Source organism: Antechinus flavipes, chromosome 1, assembly GCF_016432865.1.
Source record: "Antechinus flavipes isolate AdamAnt ecotype Samford, QLD, Australia chromosome 1, AdamAnt_v2, whole genome shotgun sequence".
NCBI classification, from domain to species: Eukaryota; Metazoa; Chordata; class Mammalia; order Dasyuromorphia; family Dasyuridae; genus Antechinus; species Antechinus flavipes.
In genome coordinates, this window is record NC_067398.1 from 673842806 (window position 1) to 673868158 (window position 25353).

Here is a 25353-nt window from a genome sequence, read left to right on the forward strand (position 1 = left end):
GGAAGAGGGAGAGGAAGGGGCTTTGTAATAATGTAATGCCTGCTCTTTCTTCTCTGAGGGCCAGCTCCTATGAAAGCTGGTAGGCAGAATGTTATCTCTGGGCATAATGTCCCTGCCCCCATTCTCTTGCCCTCTCCCACCCCGCCCTGTCCTTCCTCTAGAATCCTGGATCCTCTCAGGGAGAGAGGCACCTCCCAGGAGCTCAGGCTGTGGGGCAGAAGCCCGAGTCCTTTCTGTGTCATCTCAGAGGGGCTCCTCCCAGCTTCTTCTAGCAATGTGGAGCTCTCTGGCTGCCACCTTGCTGCCCTTAATGTGCAAGGCTTAAGGTCACCCTCTCTCCTCAGGGGTGAGGGGTGGGTTGCCTTTGTTCTCTCTCCCCTCCCCCCGTGGTCCTCAGCAGAACTTCTGATTTCTTGTTCTTGTTCTCACACCATTGACCCCAGGGTTAGACACACGAGATAGGGAAAAGACGAGGATTGGGAAGACATTTCAAATCTGCTGAAGTTTTATAGGCTTGATGAGGTGTCCTCCAGAGTAAGGGAAGAGAGGTGCTTGGAATCCTACAATTTTTCAGGCCTGGGACTCTGTAGAGGAAGCTGTCTGTGTCTAGGAGGAGTTAAAAGACCTAGAGACCCACTTGTCCTATCTTTGCTGCTTATTTCCTGGATGATCTTGAACAAGTCACTTATCTCTGTGCCTCAGTTTCCTCATCTATAAAATAGGAAGCTTGGACTAGATCAGCTCTAAATCCTCTGATCCTAAAGTGTTTAATTTTAAATCCTCCTTGACCTTGGGGGGGGGGGGGGAGATGCAGCCTTGGGTAATCAGAGCAATAAGTCAACTTATTTGCTGACTTTGTCAGAAAACTTCCACTGGGGTTTCCACAAGCCCCTGTATATGATCCAGGAATCTGCAAAGTTGGAGGTGAGAGTGATCCTAAAGGAGAACAGTCAATGCCTTACACAGTGTGAGTCCTTATCAAGTATCTGTTGTTCCTATGTGAAAGGAGCTGAGAGTGCCCAGAACTTTCAGGTTCTTTTCTCTCCAGAGTCAGTGCTTAGGAGAGACCTTAAACTGTAGAACTGAAGAGCTCAATCTGGAGATTCTGTGAGTGATGGGCCCTGCCCGCAGGGGAATCTGGGAATATATGCAAATAAGTATGAGTGAGTTTATGGGTGAGAGGGGGAATGCCTCTAGTGTGTGGAGAGTTACTTGAAGGCATCCTAGGCATGGATAAAGGCTCTGATGTGGGAGATAGGGTGTCATGTATAGAGAGCAACAATAAGTCTCATTTGGCTGAAGGGGAGGGAGTGATGTCTATAAATCAAACTGGAAAGGTTGATTGAAGCCAGGTTGTAAAGGGCTCTAAATGCCAAATGGAGGAATTTGGATTCAATCCTAGAGGTCATAGGGAGCCACTGGAATTAATAGAGGGAGGACAACTTCAGACTTGTAATTTAGGAAAATCACTTGGACAAATGTGCAGAGGATGAATAAGGGAAGAGGAGAGACCTATATTGGCAGGCTAGTGTAACATCCAGACAGGAAGTGATGAGAGCTTGATCTAGGGCAGTAGGCTTGGGGGTACAGAGAAGGGGGCGGGTGCCAATCTTAGAACACAGGGTGTCATCCCTCAGATGGATCATAGAAGACAGAATAACAGGATGTATCTGAAGTGGAAGAGCATTTAGAGCATAGGCTGTCAGGGGCTCTAGAATATGGAATATCAAAGTTGGAAGAAACAGTAAAACATTTTCTAGTCTAGCTCCTTTCTTTTAAAGAGGAGACAAGGAGCGTCCATGTGCTGCTGCTTGAATGGTGCTACTGGCCTGCTGGGGAGATGTTGGCCACAGGTCCATCCTCAGACAGGGCTTCAGGTCTCTGACTCTGAACTGGCCAGGTTTGGCTGGTCAGAGTGGGGTAGCTCCTAGCCAGGCCAAAGTGGACCTTGATGTTGGCAGGTGAGGCATTTGCTCATCTGCCATTTAGGAAAGCTTAAAAAGAAAAGTTGATTGCTCTGTAAATGTGTTCTTTATTCCCTTCCTTAAACTAGCAGCAGTCAGCTTAGGTACCAGGGCCTCCTAGACCCCTGTCAGTCTACAGGGAGAGCCCAGTAGGCATCATGGCCAACCTGATGAAGTGAGAAGCCTTTAAACCAGTCCCCAGACTGAGCTAGACCCATTCTTTCTACCAAGTCTGGGCTGGGCTGTGCCAATCCAAGGATTATCATATATCAGCTCTCCTTAGTGCTGGCATTAAGAAAAAAAATGAAAAAAAAAATTCCACTCTGACAGCTACATCTTATTCTATTAGTACATTTTAATTAGAACATGAGCAAGAAACGCATTATGAATATTCATGACCTGAGTTATTAAAATGCATAATTAATCTGTGGGGGTTTTGATTTTAATAACTGTATTAATGGGAGTGGGGGGAGGAAGTCCCTATTTTTGTACCATCTGAATAGGAAGGGAGGCCCGCTGGGTTTGAAAAGGGGGTCTTTTTTTTTTTTTCTCCTTAAAATGCAAGTTGGGTCCTTGTCTCCCAGGACTATGGTTTAAGGTGGTAGCACCTGCGACAGGTGAGGAGATGAGGGACAGTCAGCCATCTTGCTCAGGCTACCCTCCAGCAGAAGGCCCCGGGGGGCTCCATCTCTGGTCCTAGGGACTTGGCCTGGATCAATAACCAGCTTGCTGCCCCCTTTACTCCCTCAGAGGAGAGAATGAGGAAGGGCTGAAGGAAGCAGGCTAGAGCTGGAGAGAGCCAGAGGCTGGGGGCTGAGGGATTGGGAAACCAAAGGCCTGGGAACTGCAGGCAGAAAAACAGAGGTCAGGAAGTGGAAGGAAGGTGGAGAATCTGAGAGCCAATTCAGAAATCAAAGGTTTTATCCAGGGGCCAGCGCCGGGGAGGGGAAGGGAAGCAAAGGAAAGCAGCAAGGGGGCTCATGGGGGCTGAAGCCCGGGGTTGCAGAGCAGGGAGCAAAGGCTTTTGTCTTCTGCCTCTGATGGGTGTTTGCTGGGTTTCTGAGGATGAATTGCTTTAGAAAACACATAAGCAAAGCAAAAGTTGATTGTGGGAAGTCAGCGGTGGGAGAATTGGCAGCGTCCCCCAGTACCCGCGGTATTATTAGCGCCCCATCCTGCTCCGCACCATAATCACATTGGAAATTTTTGATTAGAAAACAAAATCTAAATGAGAAGTATGAATATTCATTAGGTGTGGAGATTAATATGCATAATTATGCAAATTAGACAGCAATTAAACACCAATTCTCTGGGGAAATGATTAACACAAAGGCACCGAAATAGAAGGATGTAATTTGAAAGAAGTTTCTGGTGAAATGAGCAGTGAGCAGCGCTGGGGAGACAGATCCAGTGTGTTTGCTGTGATAATCGGCTGCCAGGGGAGGAGAGGGCAGGGAGCTTTCTCTCCTTCCCCCAAAGCCCTGCAGAAGCTCTGACCCGGCTCAAGGATGAGGATCAGGAAAGGTGCTTAAAGGGCCTGAGGTCCCAAGAAGGGATCACAGGGCAACTCAGCATGAGATGTACCTCTGTGACCCTCTTCAAATCCCTTTCCTATTCTGATTCTCCATTTCTCCATCTCTGAAATGGGCATGAAATTCCCAGGCTATCACCTTGAGGACTGGGATACATCTCCAAATGAAAAGGAAAGGGCCTGATGTTTATAACCTTGAGCCCTGCAGCTAGAATGTCTCTGGCAGCTCAGGCCTTTCTCCAGCCAGCCGTTAGCATGTGTGCAGTGATAACAAGGGTTTGTCTCCCAGCAGTTCGGGACCCCTCAGACTGTTTACAGCTCCAACTTTGTGACCCCACCAGGGGTGGGAAGTGGGGGGGCAGGAAAGAGTCAGGCTCAGAATCAGAGAGATCCTTCTCCTTTACAGTTCTTAAAACAGGCCCTGTCCCCTCTCCTATGGTCCTCATTCTGACGTTCCATGTGGGATCCCTTGTTCTCTTTGCTCAGGCTCCTTCCTGCCCTAAAGTTCTGGAATTATAAAGGTGTCCTTAGGCAGAGGAATGGGGGGAGAAGAGGGTAGGGAATATATCATATCATGATATCATAGAAAAAAGGAATAAAAATACTCAGTAGGGTCCTTTCCTGAAAAGTGTCGGCCTCCTGCTTATCTTTGCTGCGTGCTGGGTGTGGTGAATGGTGGAGGGAGGCCTGGGGCCTGAAAGCAGATTCTGACTTAGCCAGGAAAGAGAATTCTCTCCTCCCTCCAATATATATATATATATGTACGTGTACACACACACACAGCAATCTCTCTCTCTCCCTTTCTCCCTCCCTCCCTTCCTCTTCCTTTCTCCCTCCCCTTCTTTCTCTCTCCCTTTCTCTCTCTCTCTCTCTCTCTCTCTCCTCTCTCTCTCTCTCTCTCTCTCTCTCTCTCCTTTCCTTTTTCCCTCCCTCCCTCGCCCTCTCTCTCTCTCTCTCTCCTCTCTCTCTCTCTCTTCTCTCTCTCTCTCTCTCTCTTTCCCTTTCTCCCTTTTCCTTTCATTCTTCTTTTCCCCTATCCTTTTTCTTCCCTCTCTTCTCCATCCCCTTCCCTCCTATGCTTTCACATTGCTCCAAATCACAAAGGCTACAATATGGGAGTTAAGCAACAGGGGCCCGTTTTTCTGACACTAGTGTAAGCTGCCCCACCCCACTCCTAACAGGGGCAAAAACTCAAGAATTCTCAACCTAGAATTCTGTTTAAAATGTACTTTAGTCTTTAGTCCTGGCTCAACTGATGAAAATAGGTACTGTCATCAGGTAGCCTAAGTTTGGGTCCATGCTCTGTTGCTGAAGGATCTGGGGTTTCAGTTTCCTCATCTCTAAAATGGGGGCAATAAATTGCATTTGTGACCTCCTTGGTAAGTTGTAAGGGAATCTCTTTGTAAAGAACTGTGGGAGTGTCACCTGGCAAGTATCTAAGCCTCGGTATGCTCATCTGTGAAATAGAATAAGCCTTGCCAAACTTGCCAAATTTACTAGGCTATTGCAATCAAAACTTCTTAAAATCTGTTAAGGACTATAGAAATAAAAGATGTGTTGAACCTCAGAGTCCTCATATGTGAAATATGGAAAGGAATCCCTGGTAAGGTTTTTAGAAGCATAGCTTACATGGTATTTTCAAAAGTTGTGCAAATGTAAGCCATCAATTTCTTTTTTTCTATATTTGATATTTTTTATTTTCACATTACTTTCATTTCTAAGTATATATTCTTCCTGAAGAACTATACTCCATAATGTAACAAGAAAACATTTTAGAAAAGGAAAAGGAGGGAAAGCTGTAAAACTTACCAAATTCTCAAGAAAATTTTGTTCTAGGTGGGATATTCCTTACCCATAGTCTCCACTTCTGCAAAGAAAGGAAATCGATGTCTCTCTTTGGTACTAAATGTGATCGTTATAATTTTACTTAGTTCAGTTGACTTGGGGATTTGGGGGGGTTTTGTTGTTATACTTTCCATTTCCATTGTGATCCTTTTGAGTGTTTTTCCCCCCTAGTTCTGCTTATTTGACTGCATCAAGTTCATAGAAGTCTTCCTATGATTCTCTAGTTTTCATACTCATTACTATATAATAATATTTTATTATATCCGACAAGTTGTTTAGCCATTTCCCAGTAATTGGGCATGTACCTTGTTTCCATTTCTTTGCTACCATAAAAAAAAGGAAGCTGATGATTTAAATTCAGTTTTTTAAAATATTATTAATCTGTGCTAAGCACTGTGTTAGGCTCTACAATTCCAAAAACAAAAAAGATAGTTATTGTCTTCAAGGAGCTGGGAGGATACAACAATTATACAAATAAATAAAGTACCAGGAAAATGGAGGGGTGGCAGCTGAAAGTTATGCCTTAAATGGAAAAAAAAAAAAAAGTATTCACTTGAGGCAGAATAGTTTGGGTGACCTCATAAGAGTGATTGAGAGAAAGTATAGATTCTGAGGAATGACTGGTGATCTAGTTTGGCTGGAATTCTATGGAACAACTGGCTCTACTTCTTATTATTAAGCATATGGTAAAAGGGAATTGGGGGTAGACTCTACCATATTAACAGTGGTAAATGTGGGAAGGCAGTGCCCAAAGTAAAACTTTGATGGTTAGAATCTTTGATACTGAAAATAATCCCTTTCTAACATTTTCATTCTCCTTTGGTAGGTTTGGAGGAGAGAACAGGCTCTGGGTCATGGGGAACATCAGGAGATCAAATCAATTCCTCATTCGACCAAGGAAGGGTAAGGCCCTTATTTGATGTGACTCAGTTTCTCAGGACTACTGACTTCCATGTCAGCAAGCTTTCTCTTATCCTACCTTTGAAAGAGCATGAACTGAAGACTCCTCTACATCCCCAACTCTCCTCAGGCTCTAATGGTTTGTTCATAGCTTCCTGGTTCCTCTCGACTCAGCTGCTGTCCTCTGTAATCTGCAGCAACCCATCTGGAGGGTGGTCCTAATTCTAGCCAAGCTTTTTGAGCTTTTTTCAGTCCCAAACTGAACACATCCTAGGAAGTGGACAACCACACATTCTTCCTTCCAAAAGAAGAAAAAGACGCTAAAAGGTGCTCTGTGACTCTATTCAGTGTCACTCAGCAAATCTATGTTAGGTTTTAAGATTAGCTCAGTTTTCTTTTAGCCTTACCTCTCCATATTCCTTCAAAAATAGAACATCTCTTTTAAAAAGGCTTAGAAGAATTAATGGTGAAACCAGGCAGACAGTCTGGGATGGTCACTCCCAGCTTTCTCCAAGTGATTTTGGGATAGGAATTTGATGTAGGGACCTTTTATCCATGTGAATCTCATATAACTTTCTGTCTCTCCTACCCTTGTCTTCCCCACCCCCAATCCAGGCTTACAGTGAAGGTTCTCACTACACAGAGCCCTCTCACAATAGCATATCTTCAACATCATTCCTGGGATCTGGACTTGTAGGTGAGTGCTCTTTCAGAGGGTGGCTGGCTGGGACTGGGGCCAGGGAGTTGGTATACTTTGGGACAGTGGGGGTAGCCCCTAATTAGGAGTGGGAATCTCCATCCCAACCAAGTTCTTTTTCAGAAATGTCTTTTTTTTTTTTTTTAACTTCCTTCCTGACTTGTGAAGGGATCAATCATTCATTCAGCCAACATTTGCAGGGCACATACTCCAAGCCAGGAAGGGTGGGAGCAACAGCAAACAAAGATGAATGATTTCTATGAAGTCCTACCTAGAATTTTCAAAGTGGAACCCTCTGATTTATAGGCCTATGACTAACCCCAAATCATTCATTCACTAATATTTATCAATGTCTATCTTTTATAAAATACTGTGCTGTATACTGGGGGAAACATAAAGTTAAAACATAGTCCTTGAATCTTCATGGAATCTGTACTAGCCTACACATGCTAAAATGTACTGTAGGAGGTACAAATAAAGTGCTGCTTGAAGTTCAAGGGGGCTTAATCTAATCCAAAAAGGCTTCCTAGAGGAGGTAACATTGAAGGTGGCCTTTAAAGGGTAAATAGGAATTCAGTAAATGCAGATTGGGGACAGGTATATAAGGCATAGGAAATGCAGAGCCAAAATAATTGGAGAAACTCATGGGTGGGTTGAGCCAAAATAATAAAAATGACAGTACTACCTAAATTATCATGCCTAAAACCTATTCAGTACTACATCAAATCCCAAAATAGATTTTATAGATTTAGAAAAAATGATAAAATTTATATGGGAGAGTAAGAATCACGAAGGCCAGGAGACTCCAAGGCTCCCCATCTAGACTGGGTTCCACATCCTCCTCCTTAGCAGATAGAAATGAAGATGGGGCAACAGTCTGGGGCCAGTTGCACTAGACACTACTGGGGATTGAGTCCAGGAGTCCTATCTCCCAAGCATGGGTTTGACCTAACAATTCAGAGGCTTGTCAGGCTGGGCCAGGATTAAATTACCTTCCACTGGAAAAGTGACTGGAAGTCATGCTCGAGGGCCATTGTGCTACCTTTCTCTGCATCTTGCTCGCCTTCCCCTCTTCTTCCTTCCCTTGCTAGTGTGGTCTTTGTAATTTGGACATTAATTGTTGTTAGGGATGAAAGGGAGAGAATGAACATTTATTTGACACTTACTATGAGTCAAACATTGTGTTAAGAACTAGGTAAATGTTACCTCATTTGATCCTCACAACAGTAGATGCCATTATGAGCCCCCGTTTACAAATAAGGACACTGGGACAAACCAGTTAAGTGACTTGTCCCGGGTTACACAGGAAGTATCTGAGGTCAAATTTGAACTCTAGGCCCCTGCTCTCTACACTGTGCCACCAGCTGCTTCTGTTGAGGATGTGATCAGTGATATTTTGTATGGTGATACATTGTGATAATTGTATGGTGGGTTAAACTAAACAAAAACTTTGTATCAACCAGAATTATCCACAAGTGTAATGGGAATTCCAGAGATAGTGAGGTAGATTTCTTTTCACTGGAGGTGTTCGTGTGAAAATTGGATGATCACTTGTTGGGCAAAGGACTGTTCCCCAGGGACAAATGAAACTAGATGATCACTGAGGTGCCTTCCAGTCCTGAAAATCTATGTGATTCACTTAATAGAGTCAGCTACAGATTCTGATTTCTCCTTCCTTGGTCCTGGGAGCCCCACTGAGAGATCACTTCCTTTCCTGAGTTTTACCCAAGGTGGAAAGCTGGAAAGAGTTAATCCCAAGTAGGTACAGGTGACAGAGTGCCCAGGGACTGGCAAGCTGCTCTCAGGATTTCCCCGTCAGAATGCAGACCCTATGGGCTTTTCACTCACCCCTCTTAGTGGTAACTGCACTTCCCCTCACATGTGGCTCCATCCCTTTTCCATAGGTGTACAGTCATTAATTGTGTCTCCTCTTGTGTTTCCAAAGGACCATTGAACATTAGAGCTTAGAGGGCCCTTAGAACACAGACTATCAGAGCTGGGAGGAACCCTTGGAACATGGAATGTCAGAGCTGAGAGGGCCCTTAGAACCCAGAATGTCAAACTTGGGAAGACCCTTAGAATATGGGATGTTAGAGCTATGTGAAAAGACCATCTCTTGAGCTGGACAACTTGGATTCAAATCTTCTTGGACAAATCACTTTAATCTCTGTGGGTCTCAGTTTACTCATCTGTCAAATGAGAGGGTTGGACAATTTGGGCCTAGAAGTTCCTTTACATCATAAATCTTATTATCCTATAATCTCTCATTTTAAAGGTAAGGCAACTAAGGCACAAAAGGAGCATTGATTTTCCCCTACAGAGCTGTACTTAGGCCCTTTTCAGTAAGACAGTATTAAGGTTCCTTCATCCTGGGCCTGAGTAGAACCAGCAATTGGGTCCAAACAAGAATTGAGCCCAAGGGGCCCCTGGGAAAGCAGTGGCTGCGGCTGCTTGATGGCGACCAAGCTCCCGGGAGGCCCCCTTGAGGGAGTGTATTAATAAGTATAATATAATAATAATAATCACATCTAACAACACCATCCGTTCTGCCCCTCCTGGGAAAAACTGGGGACTTGTGGCGTCAGCACAGGATTGAAGGCCCCTCGGGGAGCTGCAGAGGTAGAGATCAGGGTTTGAAGGACCATAGCCCAGCCCAGCCCCAGGCTTAGGGTTCCCCCAACTCTCCTAGGCCTGGTTTAGTTCTCTGATGCAATATTTGATAGAATCCCTTGTTGTTCATGTAGTTCTTGTACATCCATTCCCCCATCTGCCTCTCATTACCCATTCCTGTCCTACAGCAGGGGAAACTGAGGTCTGCAGGAGAAAAGACTGTTACAAGCATGCTTCAAGTGCTTGTAATGGCAAGCCGAGGGCTCTTGTTTCATGGTCCGAGGCACTTGTTTTTCACAGCACTCCTCCTGGACCCCCTGGGACAGATCTTCACTATTCCTGAGCTGCCCTGAGCCCTGTGTATTCTGGAAACAGCCCTTTCATCAGAGCCAGGAGACACGGGTTCCAACTCAGGCTCTCATTGTTAGGCAATGGAAAAGATCTCCAAAGTTTCAAAGGATTTAAGCCTTGGTGGGACCTTAGAAATCTTTTAAACCAAACTCTCCCTCCCCTTTTTACAGATAAGGAAATTGAGGCTCATAGCTGGAGGGAGTGGCTCAGCAGAGATCACCCTGGAGAGTGCAAGGCTGAACCAGGGCTCAGCAGCACAAGATTATGGGTCTAAGTGGGCAGTGGATAGAACTGAGTTCAAATATGGTCTCAGACACTTACTATTTCCTAGCTGTGTGATCCTGGACAAGTCCAATTGTTTCACCAAAAAAATAAAATGGGTCTAATGCTACCTGCCTCACAGGGTCACTGTTAGAAATTCAGAACCTATAAAAAGTGAGAGCTTTGGTCCTAACTGATGTCCCTTCAAGGCTGCTTTTACTACAATTATTTTTCAGTCATGCTTGACTCTGAGTGACCCCATTTATGGTTTTCCTGGCAAGGATACTGGAATGATTTGCCGTTTTCCTTCTCTAGCTCATTTTACAAATAGGAAACTGAGGCATGAAGTGACTTGCCCATGATCACATCGCTAGCTTTGTCTGAAGCTGGATTTGAACTCAGGGAGAGGAGTTTTCCTAACTAGAATTAGCATTCTATCCATTGTTCCACCCAGCAGCCTTACTCTGACTACACAATCACCCATTTTATTGTCATCTGTCTGGTTCCTATTAGGGCAAACAAAGGGGGATTACTTCTTCCCACTGGACTCCCTCTAAGGATCCCCTAAGATCCCTTAGGTCTGCTTTCTTCCAGAAGTCCTGTTGGGAAATCTCAGGGTAGGGAGAGTGTTTAGAAAAGAGCAGTATATGGGACATACTTAGTGTTAGTGCGAGGGACTGATTACGGAGGTATCTGCCAGCCCCGAGTAGAGCCAGCTCTGGATTGCAGGTTAAATTGAATTAGATTCTGGGAGAGAGTAAAACCTCAGTGCTTTCTTTGACAAGAATATTAACTCATGTACAGCCCCATGAGAAAAAGAGAGCGAACTCTGATTGGTATCCCCATTTCAGAGATGCCTCTCAGAGAAAGGGAAGTGCTTTGCTCAGGACAATTCAGCTTGTCTTTTTTAAGGCCCTAATGTGAACCAAGGGGAGCTTGGTGGAGGGTTGGTAGGTCAGGGCTGTCTCATAGGACTAGCAGAACTCTGAGTATTGCCTTCTTCCCCTCCATCCCGCTCCAGATTTCAGGCCTACCCCAGGTGATTGGGCTTGAGCTGGTGACATTTTCAATACCTGTCTTCATATGGGCACACACTCTGGCTTACAGAAACCTTGGTCTCACAGTCCCTGGACTGTTCCCAAACACAGCCTGACCCAAACACACGTGTGCATGCACTGTGACGGGAATTTTCCTTCAGAAAAAAAAAATAAATAAAAAACTGAATCCTTGAAATCTGTCACCCTGATGGCGTCCCCTCCCCAGCAGCGGCAGGAGGGTAGGGGGTGGGGAGGAGGGAATGGGACGCTTTAAACAGCAGGGAAACTGATAAACCATAACAGATTTCTTTCTAGTTAATTATTTCTAGTAATTAGCTTCTTTTCAGAGGCAGGTTTCTAATCTTGTGTGTATTGTGCACAGCAACGAATGGGGTGCGTCCTGGACAATGGCTTAATCTGCCCGTGGAGCCTTGGTTGTCAATAGTCACATCTTTACATCCTTTAAAAAAAAAATTATTAAGGAGAGTGGCTATTTCTATCTGAGTGTGTGTCTCAGGCCCTCCCTCCCTCCCCCAGCAGGGCACCAGCTAATCGAATCCCTAAGCCCCTCCAAGCCTTTGCTGGCGCCACCTTTATAGGCCTGGGGGCTCCCTGGAGGGCCCAGCCCAACCCCTGGTGTACAAGTTCAGCTTGTTGGAGTTCAGTACCCCAGGGAGCAGAAAGGGGAGAAAGGAGGAGCTTCGAGAGGCCCTCGTGGATGGAGCAATTGGAGGCTATCCGTGTGTGGGTGTCCCCTCCCTCCTTCCCCTGGGCCCCCAGAGCCTTGGTCACACCTGCTCTCCTGCCGTGATACAGCAGCAGATACAATCCACACAGTCTCACTTGGCCCTGACTTTAAGTCTGAGTCAAAGGGGCGTGGGAGAGAAGACCAGAAAAGGAGAATCACAGGGTTGGATTTAGAATCGGGAGGGAAAAGGGACATTGAGATCACCATCCTGCAGTTGATGGAGAAGGAAAAGGAAGTCTGGAGAAGTTGGGGGCCCGGCTACAGCATCTGGGCCTCTGGTTCCAAATCTGCTACACTATGTCCACTGTCCAGCCAAACTCCAGCTCGTTTGGGAGTGTTTTCTTGATGTCCCGAACTGCCCAATACGCAGACTCCATCTCCACACAGCGGAAAGAACTCAGGAATAAGATTGGGGATGAGCATAGCATCTGCTGTGTATCCCCATTTTTAGTTGAAGAAACTGAAGCAAACCAAATAATAAGTTGAAGTTAGATTTGAACTCAGGTCTTCCTGGCTTCAGGCCTAGCACTCTCTCCACTGCTTCATCTAGCAGCCTGAGAGTCAGAAGAGCCAGCTTCCAGTTCTGATTGTGCTGTTAGCTCTCTGTAGGACTAAGTAAGGGGGCAGCTAGGTGGTACAGTCCTCAGAGCCCTGGGCCTGCCTCAGGAAGTCTTACTAGCTGGGTGACTTTGCCTCAGTTTCTCCATCTATAAAATGAAGTGGAGAAAACAATAGCAAACCACGCCAGTATCTTGGCCAAGAAAATCCCAAGTGGGGGTCATGAAGACTCATATATGATTGAGTAAATCTCTTCCCCTCTCTGAGTTTCCTCATCTGTAATATGGTTGGGACTGGAGTCTTTGGGGTACCTCCCCCTTGGAACATCTGCATTTCTCTCTCCCAGAGCTGGTTCATGGGACCATAAATTGATTCCTTGCTGGAAGGAACTTCAGAAACCAGCCAGGTCTCTTCTTGCTCCCTTATTTTTATGGTGCAAGAAGCTAAAGTGCAGATAGATTAAATAGGTCACTAGCAGGGCTTGAACTGAGGTGTTTTGATCCAGATTTCAATGTTCTTCCCGTTGTACACCCCAGCCTTTCTAAGGCATGGGTTATTGTTCCAGAAAGATACTCAGTCTTCTGATGGAAAATGAGAGTTTTCCTGATTCCAGGGAGTCAGACTACTGAGGTATTCCCATTCTGTGGGGGTCTGTGGAACTTTAGAGGTCAGGGGGAGACCATTATGGTGACAGTGGAGGAGAGAACATTGCATTTGGGGTCAGAGGCCCTCTGTATCTATCTTCTTTGAGACATACTCATCTAGAGAGAAAGGGACAAGCTGCCCTTTTGGTCCAGCTCCAAGATTCTGTGTTTGAGCTTTGCCACTAATTAATTACTTGTGTGACTTTGGGCAGGTCTCTTCCCTGGACCTAGTTTTTTACTGTAAAAAATGAAAGAGTGGTTGATCAGACCTTTCTGCCTCCTTTTCCCCACTGTCCACTTCCCCTTTTTGTGTGACTTTGCTTGTTAGAATATAAGCTACTTGAAGGCAGGCTTCTTGAATTTATTTCTTGTAGTAAGCGGTATCCCCAGCGCTTAGCACAGGACCTTAATAGCAGGTTTTTATTAAATGCTCTCTCCACCCAGCCAGCCAACAAATGCTCTATCTAGCTCCTTATCTCTCTTCTTTAGCCAGGTGTTACAGTGGATAGAGCACCAGGCCTAAAGTCGGAAAGTTGAAATCTTTCCTCAGACACTTTATTACTTGTATGATCCTGGGCTTATGACCCTGACACATTATTTGCCTGTTTCCTCATCTAGAAAGTGAACTGGAAAGGAAATGGTAAACCACTCCAATATCTCTGCTTGGTTACATAGGGGGTCACAAAAAGGGTCACCAAGAATTGGATGTGACTAAAATGACTCAACTACAAAAATCCTTTTCTCCTCTCTTCTCTCTCCTCCCTTCTACCTAGGAACTCTCCTAGCTCTTATATCTTACATTTACGTATCATTTTGTATATTATATATTATTATGTTTATATATATCTTACACTTCTATCTCAGCAACTCTGAAGAAATAGCCAAGCTACATTTGGTCATTTTCCTTAAGTCAGTCAATTGCCAACATGGATGGCATGTCTAGTTGCAAACCAGCCACGGTTGAAGGCTGCAGTGGTGACAGAGCAGGAAGAATTTTCTTGCATGTCTTGTTGCCCAGAGCTTTTTGTACTAGGACGTAAAAGAGTGTCCCATTGTGGGGAGGTCAGTTTAGAGGAGAATTATTGCTTCACAGAACCTTTCCCCGACTGGGACTCTCAGAAAGCACAGACTGTCGGAGCTGGAAGGGATTTTGAAACCTAGAACACAGAATTTGGAGACTCTGAATCACAGAATGTCGGTTGAGCATAGCATACAGACAATTCAGCATTGGATAGCTTAGGGTTACCGGGGTTCGGACTGACCCACACGCACCGAACTATAGGATGCTGGGACAGTCTTGAGATCTGAGTCTCAGTTTCCTCATCTATAAAAATGGGGATAATACTTGGACAAAGTAAGCTGTGAAGGTGGTAACCATTGACAAAAGCATAAGGTTGCAAACCGTAGACAAAGCTCTGTAGAAATGCAATTGATTGGTACCCAAGAAGCCTTGTGGTGTAAGGGAGAGTCAAAGGTTCTGGGTTTAGATTCCTCTTCTGACACTTAACCTTTATTGGCCTCTGTTTCCTTGTCTGTTAAAAGGGGGTGGGGAGAGGGGGATCAGAAGACCCTTCTCAGCTCTAATCTCTTGAGTCTTTGGAGCATGGGGGGTCCTGGAGCCCCTGGCAAGCTTGAACGTGTCTCTTGTTCCCGGGATGGGTGACCTTGTCTGAAAGCAGCCCTAGCCACCCCCAGTTCTATGGACCATCCAATCCACACACCTTCCATTTTAAAGATGGAGAAACTGAGGCCCCACAAGGTGACACAAGCTGCTCGTGGGGTCCTGCAGCCGCAGAACGAGGGTTGGGATTTTGTTCCTTTGACTCCCAGATGCTCTGGTCTCTCCCCTTTACTGAGAGGGTGGGGGCTGGGATTGGCTTTCAGAGAAAGGCCCTATCAGTGGGAGCAGTTTATGGGTGCCAGAACCTTGGCGCATGCACCAAGCCCAACACCCCACCCAGGAACCAGGCTGGGCCCAGGTTCAGGGTACAGAGCTGTGCGGGGAGGCCGTAGCGGCGGCATGTGGACGGCCTCAGGTCAGCAGGAATCATAAACCGAGTTCCCAGCAATCCACTCTGCACCCCACAACCCACCCCCACTTCCCCCAGCCACTTAAAAATGCAAATCTGCCCAGTCAGTTCTAAACACTCCATCGACTTCCAGCTTTCGAAACGGTAAAAACAAATTTGCTTCCCACACGGTATCAGGGGGTGTGTTATTGCTGAAGAAGGGGGGGATCGGCTCTTCTCCCCTCCCCCTCCCTCCTGCCACCCCTGGCTAAGGCCCAGGATTATAGACTCTTGGGAATAGAGATAAGATAAGGCCCCTGATGGCTTTATTTCTTTATTATTTTACTTGGGTTTGGTCTTTACTTCCTGATGGAGGCAGCTCTGTGCCCTCCACAAAGTGCCCCGATATTTGGGGGGGTGGGGGTGGCTGGACTGGAGACAGAGCAGAACAGTAGGTAGGTGGGTAGATAAAACAAACAAAAAACCTCACAGCTCATCACCCTGTGTGATAGTTAATTGGGGGTAGAGGGTGTGCAGTCCTATGATTTCACTGGTATAAATAAGTCCCGGTTAGGAAACCCCCTCCTCCTCACCAGGGAGCTTTGTCTCGTTGTCTGAGATGGAACCCTAGCACGGACATCAGAGGCTCTGGGGACTTCTGACAACCTCCTGGATAAGGTTAATTAAGGGCTGCCTGGTGGCTCAGTGGGTAGAGCAGCAGCCCGGACTCAAAAAGATATCAGTTCAGATACGGGCTCAGAGACGTCCTAGCTGTATGACCCTGGGCAGGTCAGTTGAACCTCTATTTGTCTCAGTTCATCTGTAAAATGGGTCCACATCAGAGAAAGATATGGCAGATTACTGGCATCTTTGCCAAGGAGATCCCACGTCACGTAAAATCGTACCTGATTGAACACAACAAATTGAGGTTTAAAGAACAGGAACATCTTGCCCAAATTAATCCTTCAAGCTTATGGACCGACACTGATGGACTTGATGTTCAGATCTGGAAAAGCATTTTACGAACCTTAAAATGTAGGGAAAATAGGAGTTTTCTTTGACGTATTCTGAGTGTGAGACACTTTCCTCAATGTCACACTGTACAAGCAGCTGCTTTGAGCGTAACTTAGAAGGCACTTGATGGCTCCGGCCACTGAATTCATCAGCCTCTCCAGGAAAAGTTTTACCTCTCTTTGTTTCCTCCCAGCTCCAGCTGTCTCCGATCCCTCCTCTTTCTTGTCCTGAGGGGAGGAGGGAGACTTCCTCCGCCTCCCTGTATCCCTGCTGTGGATGGGGCTCAGACCCCACATCCAGGGGCCCAGGGGTCAGTGTGGTGTGAGAGGCCGGGGTAGATAGGGAGTGAGTCCTGCTGCTTCACAGCTTTGGGGGTCACCATCTTTCTGGGTCCCTCTCATTTTCTTCCTCATCTCCGTAAAATGATCCTTATCCCACTGAGAAGGGGTTAGCACTGGAAAGTCAGGATGTTTGGCTGCCTTGTGAGGTCGTGAGCTTCCTGTCATTAAAAGTGATCGGGTAGAAGCGGAGTGACCCCTTTCGAGCATGATTTAAAGGGATCCCTTGGCCAAGGGGCAGGCTGAGCAGCACGCCTATTCATGCCATTCTGTGCTCTGTGAGGTAGACCATCCCTGACATCCCATTTTGCTACTGGGGGTTCTCAGGTCAAAGACCACGCAGTTTCTTCCTTTTCTCTGGGTGGGAGCTCGTGGCCCCCGGAGCCTGACCTAAGGTGACCACCCTTTAGCCAGCCTTTTCCCTTCCTCCACTGGTCAGGGCTTGGGGGAGGTAGAAAGTTCTCTCCTCCAGCCCCCAGCGCCACAGCTGCCTGAGCTGGCCCCTGGAGAGTCGGCCTGAGCTGGCTGCTTAGGGCTGTTTTTGCAGCAGTTTCTGACATCCGTCACCCTGTGGACTAGGAAAGACCATTCCCCTGGTGCCCTTGGATAATTGACTGGGAAATGAGCCCTGGTTTCTCAGGCTCTGAGACACTCTCTGGTCTAGTTTCCAGAGCCTCTGCCTTTCCTCTGTGATGACACACCTGGGCATTCATGAGAAGAGTTCAGAATAGACATGGGAGAAATAGGAGCCACTCCCCTTCTCTCGCCTCTTGAGCCTCTCTCCTCCTTGAGTCCTGTCTCCCCCTTCCCTTTCTCCTAAACGTCCTCTCTTCTCCTGTCTCAGCTTCCCTTCCTCCCCCATCTCCCCACTTTTCCCCTCTCCCTCTCTTCTCTCACAAGGTCTTCTCTTCCCCTTTTCCTTTTTAGCATAGTCCCTCCCTCAATTTTCTGAAGTTCATTCAAACTGAAAAAGAGAGACGAAATCATGTGGTATAGATTGAAAACAGGAGTCCTGGCCTCCCTGTGAGTAAGGGGGATGGGCTCCTCCCCTTCCCCCTACAGACTCCATCCAGCACCAGGAGATGAGCTGTCAGTCCAGAGGCTTCCCACCAGGGGCCCCAGCCAGTGAAGGCTGCTTATGTCTTGGGGCTATGGTACAGGAGCCCAGTCATTTGGGGATCTCGCTTCCCCCCTCCCAGGCAAGTCACCCAGTTCCATGTGGAATGGCTGTTAGTAGCCTGGCAGCCACCATCTCCTAGGAAAATCCTCTCTAAAAGCTGGCCCAGTAAGACTCATACTTCAGAGAGGAGTGACCCACGGCCCTCCAAGTTAGCCCATTACACTTGGGAGGGCTGATGGTTAGGCTAAAATGTGCTGCTTTCAGTTTCTTCCCATTGCTTCTGGCCTGGCCTCCAGGGTCAGGTCTTTTCTGTCTTCCACGTGACAGCTGTCATCCCCCTGCTTTTCCATGGGAAACTTCTCCAATTCCTTCCATTGATCCTCCTGTGGCCCGATCCCAGACCATGTATCTTGCTTTTCTCCCTCAGGACAATTTCTAGGTTACAATGTGGTAACCCAGAAAAGTCTGCCTAGGGCAGAAGATTCCAGCCCTATTACCTCCCTGATCCTGGATGCCCCCTTCCTTCCTTAACAAAAACTAAAGCTGCATAACTTTTGTATGTTATTTTTGTATAAAACTTTTTTATTTTTCAAAATCATGCAAACATTGTTTTCAGCATTCACCCTTGCAAAACTTTGTGTTTCATATTTTTCTCCCTCACTCCCTTCTTTCCCCCTTCCTCTAGATAGCGAGTAATCCAATATAGGTTAAACATGTGCAGTTCTTCTAAAGATTATTTCCACATTTATCATGCTGCACAAGAAAAGTCAAATCAAAAAGGGGAAAAAATGAGAGAAAAAAACAAGCAAAACAACAACAAAGGTGAAAATACTATGTTGAGATCCACATTGGGTACCCATAGTCCTTTCTCTGGGACATTAAATTTTTGTTCTGCCATATCACATCACTGACTTGTTGAACAGAGATTGCTGAACTTTCTGACCTTTGACATTAATCACCTCTTATCTGCCTTGGCTTTCATTTTCTGTGTCATGCCTTTTAAAACTATTTCAGTTGGTGACTCTCCTTGTTGTCCACATCGGTCTTTTAAACACCCCTCACACATACCCCTTTCCTCCTCCCTTGAGTTATCTTTTTTCCATATCTTGCCAAAGAATTTCATTCTCTATTTTCTCCTCCATCCCTTATTATCTACTTTCTTCTCCTGCAGAATTTTAGTCTATATTGGAACTGGACTTTCACATAACCTCCTAAAATCTGCTGTTCTCAAATCAAGGTGCCTACAAGATGCTCCCAGTTTTTCATCTGTTACTTGTTATTACAAACTCTTATAATAGAGTAGGCTCATCCTCTCATGCCCTGGAGTCCCAGGGACCAGTTCTTTGTGAATCAGAATCTGGTCCAAAATCCCAGTTCCCTTTTTTAGTTCCTCCACCTTTTGAAGAATGAAATTCTCATAAGGAGAACCAAGAAATTATTAGCCACTTTGCTTTGGGTTCTACTAAAGTTCCAAGTAATTCAAGTCCCTCTATCACTGCCTTCTGTATCAAGCTTGCAGTCAGGTTCCTAACCTTAAATCTTCCCTGCATAGTCTGTGCCAGTGTAAGGATTATTTGTGACTTTGCCTCTGTTGGTCTTCACCTAACTGTTCTCCTTATTGGTCCTGGCATTTGGATTCTGGATATCCTGACTTGAGTGTATCTTATTGTACAATCTTCCTCCATGAGTCCATCCTGTTCCTCCTTACCTGTCCCATTCCTTTTGAATAAGGTAATTGTGTGTGAGTGTGTGTTCTGATCTATTGCTTCTGGTTTCCTGCCTTGGTTGGTATTTTGAGATAATCGGTTGCCATGACCACAAGTCCTCATTGACAAGTTTGAAAAGAGAAGGAGGTGGGTGCATGGGGATAAAGTAGGACCCCAGCTGGGACTGCCTTTCCTCCATCTTCTCCAGTTTGTTTCTTAAAAGACAGAGCTTGTTGTAGAGCTGAGGGAATGCTTAGAACATAGAATGTTGACCTTGAAGGTCCCTTAGAACACAAGATTGTCAGAGCAGGGAGGGCTGATAAGAGCACAGGATGTCAAAGCTGAGAGGACCCTTAGAACACAGAGTCTCAGGTTTGGGAGGACCCTTAGAACCTAGGATGGCAGGGCCAGGAAGGCTCTTAGAACCCAGAATATCAGGACTTGGAGGGCCCTTGAAACACAGGTGTTGGGACTGGGATATGGAAGAAGACTTCAATTATCTTGTCCACATAGGAGAGGATATTGAGGTCTAGAGAGGAGCAATGATTTGCAGTAACTCAGGAGAGAATCAGTAGCAAATCTGACTCCCATCATAAGATGGCACCTACTTCTTACCTTGGACTTGAGATAATGGAGTAAAAGCCATTGGTGTAACAGTGAAGAAACAGAAACCAGCCTCTGATGCTCCTTAGGGTGGGAGGATCTCTCCCCCTAAGGACCCAACCAGATGAGTCCTTATTCTGATCACAAACCGTAGAACTAGGAAGGGTGCTCTCTCCCTAGTCTCTGTAGCCACCTAGCCCGCCTTGCCAGGACCAGTGGCCTAGTTTCTTCTGCCATTATTCACCAGGATATTGCTTCCTTTCCTCTAGGGAAGAACAGTGAGAGAGCTTCATATTCAGCCTTTGGGAGAGACCCTGGGATGCCTGGACTCAGCCAGGTAAGTAACAGGAGAAAAAACAATAAATCCAAGTCGTTTGGCTGATGGGTGTGGAGAGAGGCCTTCTCTTAGAGGGTGGGCTGCCCTGAGCCTTGCACAGCACAGAATGAGAGGAAAATAATTGGAAAATTGGGGTCTGGGCTCATGGGCTGGGCTGTCACCTTTATTCCCTCCCCCCCAAGCCTCAGGGCTGTCAGTGCAGGGGGGGCTGAAGCAGGTGGTGGCTTGGGATGGTCTGAGGAGAGGGATCCAACTCTGCTGCCTCTTGTAGAAAGCCCAGCCTCCTTCCTCTTGGGGACTGTCACCTTCAGTTTCCCAACCACCAGAAACAGCCTGGATTAAGATTTTTCCAGGACTTTGGGGAAGGGGAGAAGGACAATAACTCCTATTTTCTGGATTCTTCTCAAGAATTGAGTAGTCCAATATGGAGCTTGAAATAGAACCAAGGGAGTGGGGGTGAGAGGGTCACTGGGGGGACTAGAGAGCTGCCCAAGCTTGGACAAGGAAGATGAGTTTGCCAGATTTCTAGAAGGGCATCCTCGGAGCAGTTTGCCACACATGGAAGATAGAATGTGATTGTGCAAAGGATATTATTAGCTCATGTACTGGGAAGAACCTATCAATGGACAGAGAATATCAGAGCTGGGAGGGCCCTTAGAATCCGGGATGTCAGAGCTGGGAGGGAATCTTAGAACAGAGAATGTCAGAGCTGGGAGCACCCTTAGAACACAGGCTGTCAGGGTGGGGAGGGCCTTTAAAACAAAGAATATCCGAGCTGAGAGCTTCTTAGAACGCAGGATGTCAGTGCTGGGAGGGTTCTTAGCTCCTAGAACAAAGAGTGTTGAAGTTAGAAGAAGCCTTACAAGAGAGAACCAAATATTAGAACTGAAAATGGCCACTGAGCAGTGAAGGGGAAGACAGGATTCTTGGAGATTTGAAAGTGGGCGGATGAGGGGGGAGGATGTAAGGGCTTGTCCAGTGGCCCCTCCTTGGGCTGTTCCTCCTAGCCCAGCCTTCCTCCCTGTCTGCTCTGCTCTTTGCAGGGTGTGGTTTTGGGTAGCTCTTTCTCTCCCTCTTTCCCTTTTTTTTTTTTAAAGCCCATGTTTTAATTTTGCACAAATTTGTCATAATTTCCTCTTCTCTGAACGGAGAATGTTTCCTTTTGCTACACCAGCTGCGCTGGCTCCGGGGCCGGCCGCGGTGAATTTAATTTACCACCGAAGCTGTGAAAATAGCAGCGGGACAGGTGCCAAAGGCCCACGAGGGGGGATTTTTTATTTTTAATGTTGTCATTTGGCAGAGGTTTGAATTTGGGGGCTGGGGAAGGACTGGATAGCAGGGAGATCTTCTCCCTCCCCCCCAAAAAAAGGGCTGGGAAGGTGCCTTGGTCCCTCTTCAGAAGCTGGACCCAGGGGCTTTCATATTCATGATCTTTTGCATTTGCCCAGAACATCATTATTCATATCATTATTTGTAGTAGTAACAAACATAATAATAATCATTCTTATTTTAAGGCTTAGCAGATAGCCTGCCTTTCACATATCCTCCCATTGTGACCCAACCCAACTCAGTTCTCTGGGCAACTAAGACTCTAAGTTTCTTTTCTTCTCTCCCTTCCCCCCTCCCACTTAAAAATAGTTTTAACCTTCTTTTTTCGGGTTCCAAATTCTCTCCCTCCCTCCCTTGAGAAGGCAAACAATTTGACATAGCTCATACATGTGTAATAAAACAGTACGTTTCAAAGAAGTCGCCTGCCAGCATTGGTAGAAGGAACATCCTCGCTCTGGAGTTCCCTGGACTTAATAAAAAAGTCCCTGCCCCAACAGCCGTACTGATAAATAGGTACAGGTGGTGAGGCAAAGTGGGATCGAGCACTAGGCTTGGCCACCATGATCTGAGTTCCAATCCTCACCCCCTTCCCCAAATGACCCAGTGCTTTTTGCAGGTCAGTGTCGAGCCTCAGCAACTCCTGAGACCCCCAAACTTGGAATTAGAGTGTCTGCTGCCATCTTGGCACTTTGGGATAAAGAGGGCATTTGTGTGACCTTGGGTCTCAATTCCCTGGGTTGGAGCAGACGGTCTCGGGGTCCCTTCTTGTTCTAGAGCTTTGAGCCAGGATTATGGATCTGCCCTGTAGGAGGGGGCTCCCACACTGGGAGTTCTCATTGAATGAAATTAGGAATCTTCTCGGTGTTCCTGTAACCAGGCAGCAGCATGGCTTATTGCAGAGAGCGTTAGAACTGCAGCCAGACACCCCACCCCATTCCCTCCTCGTGCTTGGGAACACAGCTCTGCTGCTTAGCGCCTGTGGCTGCTCTCTGGAGCCTCAGTTTGCCCAGCTGTAAAATAAGGAGGCTGAACCAAATCAGGGCTCCTGCACTTCTTTTGATTGACAGATTCCTTGGGCATCAGTCAGCCTGGTGAAACCCATGGACCTCTTCTCAGAATTACGGTTTTAAATGCATAAAATAAAATAATAGTAGACTTCGTTTCTCTATAGCATTTTAAGGATTATAATAAAATGCTATCTTCTTATTTCATTTCCTTAGAGGGAGCCAGGGCAAGCATTTAATATTCTGTAAGTGCTCATACAGACTTTAAAGTGATGTGAAAAGATTTATTATTATTATACACCCCATCATATGGGTGAAAAAACTGAGAGTTGGGGGAGAATTATAATTTGCCCTGGCTCTCGGGGCTTGCATTCAAACTCCTACCTCCTGGCTCCCGTTTCCGTATCCTTTCCAGTGTTCCCACCTATATTGTTTCTTTCAAATGCTGGAGAAAATGGTATCCTCCCCTTCTGAGCTATTGCCCAGGCAGAACCCAGAAGGTTCAAGTGACTGACCAAGACTCCTCAGCGATGAAGTGATGAAGTCTCCTGCTTCTTGGTTCAGGCTTAGGAGCGTTCCCAAGCAACAGCTGCTGCTTCCCTTCCTGGGAGTCCCAGGGACACCTTTTCCTTTTTGGGGAGGCTGTTCAGTGACATTGAGCACAATCCTAAGAGCACTATGTGCTACTATCCCCCAGAGTCTGGAATCCAGCCTTAGGGTGCTTCCCTGGGAAGCCTCAGGCCTTTTTAGCCTTTTAGCTTGTAGAATTATAACTGCTCATTTCAGCTTACATGGTGTTCTCTTCAGGCTGTTATTCAGTCATTTTCAGTTGGTCTGACTCTTCCTGATCCCATTAGGGACTCTCTTTGCAAAGATACTGGGCTGGTTGGCCATTTCCTTCTCCAGCTCATTTTACAGATGAGGAAACTGAGGCAAACCAGGTGAAGTGATTTCCCCATCTAGAGTGCTAGGAGTGTCTGAGGATGGATTTCAGTCCGGGTCTTCCTGACTCCAGGCCTAGCCAGCACTGTGTCTGCTGAGCCACTCGGCTGCCCCAATGCCACTTTAAACTGAAGGAAACCATGCTGCCGAGGAGGCCCGCCATAGAACGGCAGAGTTGAGGGACTTTAAGACAGAGATCCTCAGAGCTGCAAATGGACTGATGGGGGTTTGTGCCGGGGCTTCCCCATCTTTCTGCTCACAGGACCACGGCTTCTTAGTTACGGAGCATCATGGCCCTCTGGGGAGACTTGTCAGTGAGAGAGAAAAGCCCCTCGTTTTCTAGATGAGAAGGGGTTCCTCCGAGAGCAGTCCCTGAATGGCAGGCAGAGACCCTGCTTGGGAATCGGGCGTCCCTCTCGTTCTCCAACTCCTCCCCCAGGAGCCCGGGCTCATAGAGGCAGTTTGTGGGGGCTTGTGCCATGGTCCTCAACTGGGCCAGAGAGACTGGACTGGGGCTGCCCTGGGGAGTGGGGGTGGGGGGACCGGGGTCTCGGCGTCTCTGAGAGCTTATGGCTCTTGTTCCTTGTAGGCCGGCTTCCTGCCCAGTGAGCTGGGAATCAACAGCCCGAGCACGCTGTCCCCCACAGGGGTCAAGGGAGGCTCACAGTATTACTCGTATCCCAACAACCCTCGACGGAGGGCGGCCGACAGCAACCTTGGTGAGTGCTATTGGGGGGCACGGGTGAATGATCCTGTTCTGTGATCTCCCAGGCAGCACACCTTTCCTGAGTTCTTCTACATAGCCCAGAGTACTGGGGCCGGGGAGGAAAGGACAGTCTCTTACCTTCCAGGAAGACGTTAGAGACTGCAGGGTCCTTAGGACACATGTTATAGAATAGAGGAGCTGGGAGAGACCAGAACATACGCCTGTCTGGGACCAGACTGGAGATCTCATTGTACAAGGGAATCCTGGTAAAAAAAACAACAAAGCAAAACTCCCTCTACCTGCTGAGGTCGTCTGCACCTTCTCTGCACCTTCAGCTTTTAGGACTTCTAGCATTCCCTAGAGCAGTGGTTCTCAAACTTTTGTTCTCGGTATCTTCATGTTGTTAAAAAACTATCAAGGATCTGTTCAAAGAGTTTTTGTTCACATGGGTTATATTTATAGCTATTTACTATATTAGAAATAAAAAATAATTTTGAATTTGTAGACCCTCTGAAAGGGTTTCAGAGACCCCCACAATTCTTTGGGCTACACTTTGAGGACCACTGCCCTAGAGTGTCAAGAAGTTAAATGACTTGCCCAGTGTCCCAAAATCAGGCTGTTGTTCAAGGCAGGTTCTGCCCTCGCTGCCTGCTAGGACGCAGTGTCAGTCAGGGCGTCAGCGAGCATTCATCCTGCCCCAACAGTACGCAGTGCTAGCAATGTGAGACCATCACCCAGCAATCTCTACTCATAAGGACCACACTAACAGGGGAGACAACCTGGACACATAAGCACATGCAAAATGAATCTGGGATGGGGAGGGACATTAGCAAAAGTAAGGACAAGCCTCTTGTTTAAGATGGCTCTTGAGCTGACTCTTAATAGCTTTTTTTCTTTGCAAAACTCTTGTGTTCCAAATTTTTCTCCCTCCTTCTCCCCCTTCCCTAGACAGCAAGTAGTTCAATATAGGATGTGCAATTTTATCATGCTTCACAGGGAAAATCATATTAAAAAGAAAAAACAAACAACAAAAAAACGGGACAATTCTATGTTGTCATCCACATTCAGTCCCCACAGTCAATTGCAGAGGGTGTGGAGG

The 25353-nt window shown here is 46.6% G+C and overlaps 1 protein-coding gene across 7 annotated transcripts in view; it reads left to right on the plus strand.

Annotated features, from left to right (window-relative positions):
• Positions 1-25353, plus strand: part of TCF3 (transcription factor 3) — a 97922-nt gene that overhangs the window by 38032 nt on the left and 34537 nt on the right. For all 7 annotated transcript variants that reach the window (XM_051972277.1, XM_051972276.1, XM_051972275.1 and 4 more), the window contains exons 4-7: positions 6167-6243; positions 6856-6937; positions 20206-20273; positions 24138-24267. In XM_051972277.1, the coding sequence (XP_051828237.1) occupies positions 6167-6243; positions 6856-6937; positions 20206-20273; positions 24138-24267 (357 nt within the window). The remainder of the gene's footprint in view (positions 1-6166; positions 6244-6855; positions 6938-20205; positions 20274-24137; positions 24268-25353) is intronic.